The sequence below is a fragment of the Amphibalanus amphitrite genome, unplaced genomic scaffold (genome assembly GCF_019059575.1).
Source record: "Amphibalanus amphitrite isolate SeventyFive unplaced genomic scaffold, NRLGWU_Aamphi_draft 001889F_arrow, whole genome shotgun sequence".
NCBI classification, from domain to species: Eukaryota; Metazoa; Arthropoda; class Thecostraca; order Balanomorpha; family Balanidae; genus Amphibalanus; species Amphibalanus amphitrite.
The window spans coordinates 13077-20060 of NW_024883382.1; the positions used below are offsets into that span (position 1 = coordinate 13077).

Consider the following 6984-nt stretch of genomic DNA (forward strand, 5'->3'; position numbering starts at 1 on the left):
CTCACCATTGGCGGACAGTGACTGAGGCTCATGTGACAGTCATCCACTGTGTGTGTATAGGTATGTGTGTGTGTGTGTGGGGGGGGGGGGTAGTGTGTGTGTGTCCACTGTCCCATCCTCTAGCTGGCACCAGCCGCACGCGCTCTCGGGTACAGTCCCAGGCCATTGCGCGAGGCCCAGGATCGGTCATATCACGTGCCGCGGCATACAACACCGTCGGGTTTTTCGCTCTGACTCAGCACACACCGATTGAGCGCAGTACACTGGCCGGCGCTGGTCGGCGGCGTATGCAAGTACTGAGCTGATTTCCCCACCTGCCGCTGGTGGGTGGGTGGGGGTGGGGGTGGGGAGGAACATTCGCCGTCAGCGCGGGACACCGTGGCGGTTAGTAGTGCTGTCACCGCGGTCCGAGGCGGTGTGAGATGGTGCTGTTTTCATTGTGAGAGCCAGTGCTGCTGTCATAGGGCGACTGTGAGCCAGTGCTGCTGTCATAGGGCCACTGTGAGCCAGTGCTGCTGTCAATAGGGCCGCTGTGAGCCAGTGCTGCTGCCGCGGGGTCACTGTGAGGTGACCCTGGCGTCGTCTCGCTGAGAGCTGTGAACTGTGAGCTGCTTTTGTCACCGTGGACGTCACGCAGTGTGACGTGTGAGCTCAGTGCATCTTGCTTAGGACGATTGTGTCGAATCCCGGTTGTGTGTTCTACGTAGCAACAAAAACAATAGGCTCCCTCTAGACGTGGCCTGGAAAACCCGTGACCGTCCCTAGACGCCGAGCGAGGCGACATTTGAAGCTCTTGGCAGTCACGAGCTTCCATAACAACACTGCCCCATGACAGCCAATGACAGTGACAGTGACATCCTGTGACGGACCGTCACTCAGTGACAGTGCTGAGTGACGTCCGACCTTGCTCCGGACCGGCTGGGTCGGTCGGTCGGTCCGGGCCGCTCGGGGCCGGTCGGACGGCCGTGCCGGCGGCGGGCCGGCTGTGACGTAGTGGCCGCGCGCTACGGCCCGGCCGGGGGCCGGAAAGCGTCCCGATAGCACGGACCGCGGCGGCGGCGGCGGCGGCAGTGGCGGCAGTGGCAGTGTCGGCGAGTGGCGGCGGCGCGGCGGGCCGCTGTCAGCTGGACGCTCAGTGGAGTGACTGACGCGCAGGACCTGTGAGCGCTGGAGCTGTCAGCATGATACCGTGACAGCTCACTGAGGTGCCCCTCCAGCCGATCAGCAGCAGGAGAAACGGACGGCGATGACTGACAGGTGAGAGCGGCTGTGTTTTCGACGTGTCGCTCTGATTTCACTCGCATTAATATGCATTTCATCGCATTCGGCGCTAAAGACGCCATCGAGGATGGTGCCTAACAAATGCCTAGCGAAGAGGTGCCTAACAAATACTGGTCCATTTATTCGATGGAACATCGTGACCCCTTGAACGGTAAATGGAGATGATTACATTTTGTGAAATCGCCGTACCCATGGTCAAGTGCATCTAGGCTCCCACATGTTACCAACTAAATGCATGTTCTATGGCCGGGTTTTGCGCACTAGTAGCTCTGCCCTCTAACTAAAACAGGATCAGTGATCCTCACAGCTGCACCAGCTGCACCGGAGACACATTCCGTCAGCTAATGTATGCAGTACCTACGACTGGTTTCATCGCCACCTTTATCGCATCCGGTCCCGGCTGCCAGACTCGCCCTGACCTGTCAGTGAGGCCTCGAACAACCAATGGCAGCCCTCGTGTCATTGCACCAGTTCCTTTACCCCCTGCCAGTTTCCTCCAGCATCAACTCTCTCTCTCTCTCTCTCTTTCTCTCTCTCTCTCTCTCCCTCTCTCTCTCTCTCTCTCTCTCTCTCTCTCTCTCTCTCTCCTCTCATTCTTTCCCTTGCCCTATATCTCTCATACCCCTATCTCTTTTCTCGTACCCGCCCACCCTGCCCTCACTCTCTCCCTCCCATCCCTCCTCCTCTCCCCCGCCCCCTTCCGGGCGCCCCGGAGGCGCGGCAGACGGCTCCGTTTATGCGGTTGCGCGCCGCACACCTCATTAGGCCCATTGGGCGCATTATTTCGCCTCTGGCTCCGCCACTCTGCAGCCTGTTGGAGACGGCGGCTCCTCACCAGCGTGCACGACTTGCACTGCACTGAGCCAGCTCTGCTCCAGCTCTGCACAAGGCTCAGCCCTAGCTGAAACTCTACTATAGCTCTCACTCTGTTTCAGCTCCCATTCATACTCCAGTCCTGGTCCTAGTTCTGGCTCAGTCCTAGCTCCAGTCCTAGTCCCACCCCAGCCCCAACCCAAGTCCCAGTCCCAGTTATAGCTCCAGTCCAAGCTCCAGCGCACGCCGCGCTGGCTGGTGGAAAGCCGTTCAGTCGGGCGGTGAGCTGACAGTGGTCCGGGGGCGCGCTGGCGTCACTCGGCTGGCGTTTCCGGGGCCGGTCCGACCGAGTCATCGTCGCCGTCTGCGTCAGTGACGTCAGTGACGTCGGTGACGTCGGCTCGGTGGCGACGGCGGCGCTATCGGCGGCGTCACAGGGCGCCGTGAGCTCGATAAGCGGCTCGACTCCGTCCGTCCGTCCGCCCGGCTGAGCTTGGCGGTACGATAACCGACACCGCCGCGCTGCGCGGCTGGCCGGTCCCGGGCCCGCTGAGGTCACCGCCGGCGGCCGCCGACACCCAGAGCCGGCCCATGACCGAGCGAGAGCGCTACCTGGCCAAAAAGTACATCAGCCTCATCCTGGGACGCACTGAAAAGGTGAGCGGGGTGGTGGAGTGAGGGGTATGGGATGTGGGCGTGCAAGGGAGATGGAAGATACTGCCTCCTCTCTATGTTCATGAACGTATAGGTACATACAAATTCGAGAGTTCGGCGTAAACGGAAAGTGTGCGTGCATTACAAAACCGATCATCACAGTTGTACCAAATTTCAATAGCATAACTAGTTCTGATACGGACTCAGCTGTTTTACGAGGTCTAATGGATCTAAAAAAGAACAGTCGCAAAAAGCTGAAACGGTAAGACCGTAGGTATATGGGCTTAGATTCTCACACTTGCCATGCGATCCTTGCAGGACATTTCTGAGACGTCGACCGTGTTTAACGGCAACCACGAGTCGGAGATGGAGTCCTCTGACATCACAGACGTCTCCTCAATGACATCGTAAGCTGAACTCGGGACACAGACTGATTTTTTCCATTTTGTTTCGAGCTGGAGGAGCGAGGGAGTCTAATACGTATGTCCTCACGACTCAACATACTACGGTAGTATATCCTACCTTACCGATACAACATGGTAAGATTACGCCAGTTCCTCGCAGGCTTAATCACTCCCATCAGTTCTGAGCTCGTCGGCTACACTGCCACAGATTTAGAAGCCCGCGTGTCGGCATATGAAAGATGTCTTAACCTGTCTCACTCTTCCCACTGGTCTTCTTAGCCCGCTCTCCGTTTCTAGAACATAGTTTTGTTCTTAGTTTCGTCCAACCAGAGTCTCTTGAGCCTGTTGCACTGCTGTCAAACAGCTCGTCATCCTGTCCCATCACAGGTCTCTGACCCGCCCCTTCCTCCACAGGTCCCTGAGCCCCTCCTCGGCACTGCTGCCGGACACCCACCCGGGCGTGGTGCGCGGTCCGAACGAGCCGCGCGCCGCCCAGCCACCGTCACCGCCGCTCTTCTGCGCCGAGCTGGAGGAGATCCGCGTCTCTCCGGCCGTCAGTCGCCGCGGGCCCCTGCAGGTCTACGAGGAGCACACGCAGACCTGGCTCAAACGCTGGCTGGTGCGTACACGGAACTCGGCGAGCAAGGACCAGGCTGCTCGAAATGGACTGAGCCCTTACATCCGTGATACACTTGATTGGTGTGAACCTTCTTTACTATTGCGTATGCCCAAGTCTTCCCAAAAGTACAACATTAAATCACCAGCCTCATTCTAGCCCATCGCGGTGCTATTGTTACGACAGCCCTTACGACAGGTGCTGGATTGTGCCGATCTTCGTGCTGGATTTGTTCTGTACCGTCCTATAATCCTCCCGTTACCGGTGACCTCCCTTGCGGCCGGACAGGTGGTGCGTAGGCCGTACGTCTTCGTCTACCGCGACGCCAAGGACTCGGTGGAGAGGAGCCTCATCAACCTGGCCAGGTCGCAGATCGAATACAGCGACGAAGACCCGCACGACACCCCGCACTCCTTCAGGTCCGTGGCGGAACCGTCGGCCATTCCACGGAGGGTTCCTGCTTTGAATATGGATGTTTTTTCATGCATCACATACAACTGACACTAGACGACGATTGTTCAGCCATTTTCATCGACCTTAAATGTCTCCAATGACCACTAGCCCATGCTGTAGAGAGCCTTGGGTGTATCCAACTGACAGAGTACCGTGTGGTTTCCAGAGTGGTGACGCAGCACCGGACGTACCTGCTCCGGTCGGTGGCCAAGGAGCCCGCCAGTGACCTCTACGAGTGGCTCTATGCCATGAACCCCCTGCTGGCTGGACAGATCAGGTATGTATGGATTAAATCGCTGAAACTAAATACCTAGCAACACAGTGAATTTCGAGACCTTGCGCTACAATATCACTTCACTTCAGAAAGGGAAGGTGAAGTGAGGGCTCGTGAGAGTAACTGTGAAGTCATATGTGCCTGCCTAGTAGTGAAAGGCGAGCCTACCCCACGTTCCTTCGATGGAATGGAATTGACACAATGATATGTGCGCTAATCGTCGAACGCTTCTTTGTCGCAGATCGACGCAGAGTCGGCGCCGGCACATCTCTGGAGGCCGCAGTTTGTCCGTTTGCCACTGAGTCGTCTGGCTGACCAGGGACGGACCAGACGGACCGGGACGGACCACCGGTCTGGGGGGTGCCGCCTCAGCCGCGCGACATGACGTCCTCGCGGCTGACAGTGACACACCGCCGGCAGTGAACAGCCTAGCCCCGAACCAGGACGCCTTCCCGTGACCCCGGCAGGTCGAAATGCCAGCGTTCACAGTGGAGGGAGCGCAGCCAAAGCGTGTCCAACCGAGATCCGACCTGCCCACCGCGCGCCTCCTAGTGTTTTGTGCTTTTCTCCGCGCTCGCCGCTCGATAGTAGCTGTTGGATGCCATTAACCCGAGTGAGTGCGTCATGGACGTCCCCAAAGACAGAGTTAAGAGAGGATTAGTATTAGAGTCATTGTCCCTGTCCAATCAGCACAGCTCTGCGGCAACTGTAGATGTGAGATGCCAAGGTTCACCCTTCAGCCCCGGCGAAACCCGGCAGGATGGCGGTCTGCTGGGTGGTCGGTCGCGTGTGTGAGGCTTATCCGCTTTTGACGGTGTTCTCCGATTTTGCCTTACGCTTTGTGTCACGCAGGCTGATTGATGCTGGTCTCGGGCGCGTTGGGGCGGTGTGGCAGACTGGCGTAGTGGGTGAACAATCCTCGCGGTGGATGTTGATACTTGTGCAGCTACTGAGTCGCCACGGCTCGACAGAGGCGACTTCTCAGTGATTCTGGCAATCAGTATACCGCCTTCGCTGTCTCTGTATGTTCGGCGCAGTGAGCCCCTCGGGGCTGTTCCTGGATAGGGTGCATGTACCGCGTGGCGACCACTGCATGTGCACCTCACTGGTGATGCGGTATGCGTGTGCTGATCTCAAGGCGCGACGGGGGGAGAATGTTGGCACGATGCAAGTACCATGGTTGTGATCGCGGGGCGTGATACGACGGCCGTTTTCGGCGCGTCGAGCGGTGATAACGAGACATATGCTTGGGCACAGCACAAATGTAGGTAGCGACACTAACGTCGGGTGCAAGTGGAGGTGAGATTATCCACATCTGTCCCAAAGGGGTGTAACGAATTCTAGTCATTAAGCAGGCGTTCTAGTCATTGAAAATGAACGGTTGTTCATTATTATATTCAAACGAATTATCTTCGAGTCACTTGCTGTGAATAGGCGATCCGAGTCAATTCTTACCTAAATGCGTGAAGCCTGACCCTATGCGGAAGTAATTCACAAAATGACAACATTCCTCAGCAGTCTGATATCTCCCTGGTTCGGAAACGGAAACAGAAGGATCTGCGACCTCTATTGAATCGGTCTACCCACACGACCTCTATCTACCCATACGGCCAACAGTTTGGCTTGGACCTGTGCCACTACTGATGGCGCCAGCCTCGACAGCTCCAGTCCAGGTCAATTGCATGTGCTTCATCTGTTCTGAAAAGCCGAGCATCAAACGAGGTGCCAAATTGGAGCTCCGAGGCGCCGTGGGCGGTTGGCCGCTGGCATACAGTGATCTGAATACAGAGCGGAGTGAGAGAACTTTGTTCGGATGTGTGTAGTGACCAGTGGTGTTGGGGGGACTACACACAGTAGTTACATCTTTCACTGTCCTAGCCGTCATTCCAAGTAACCATTATAACAGCACTGAAAATGATCATTCCAAGGGCATCGATCCAGTGGCGTACTTAAGCATGTCAAAGTTCATGGCCTCGATGAAAAATATATTAATTCGCTTTGAATTTTTGCCTGAAGTCCCGTTTATGTCGCTTAGTGTACGTGAATTGTGTACGTATAACATGACTTTTGACTATGTTCCGAGGTGCTTTGTAAATGATTGTCTTTACTACCTACTCATCGAACGATCTGCCGGCAATAGATACACAAACACAAATGTATTAGTTAAATGTGCCCTATTTTAAAATCATTCGTCATACCTACTAACTATCTGCAATCCGCATTCAAATCTAATCATTTTCATGAACGTTTCAGCGGATCAAGATGTTAGGTTGAGCTGTTCTTACATGCGAATTCCCCCACGCCATGATGCTGTCTCATTCTGCCAGTATTTCTCGATGGCGACTTGAAAAGCGACCTCTGACGACCAGGGCCCTGTTTCAAGGCTTGACGCTACCTAACGTTAGCGGCATCGTGGTATTGGGTTTCCATGGAAACCCATACCACGATACCGGTAGCAACAGTTAGTGTCAAGTCGTGAAGCAGGGCCC

The 6984-nt window shown here is 55.9% G+C and overlaps 1 protein-coding gene across 1 annotated transcript; it reads left to right on the plus strand.

Moving 5' to 3' along the window:
- The first annotated feature begins 784 nt into the window (after positions 1-784).
- On the plus strand, positions 785-6498 carry LOC122375661 (kinesin-like protein unc-104). Its single transcript, XM_043355143.1, has 6 exons — positions 785-2751; positions 3067-3155; positions 3567-3771; positions 4057-4187; positions 4388-4498; positions 4737-6498. Exons 1-6 carry the CDS (start codon positions 2686-2688, stop codon positions 4795-4797), a joined length of 663 nt encoding a protein of 220 aa, XP_043211078.1. The 5' UTR covers positions 785-2685; the 3' UTR covers positions 4798-6498.
- The last annotated feature ends 486 nt before the right edge of the window (positions 6499-6984 follow it).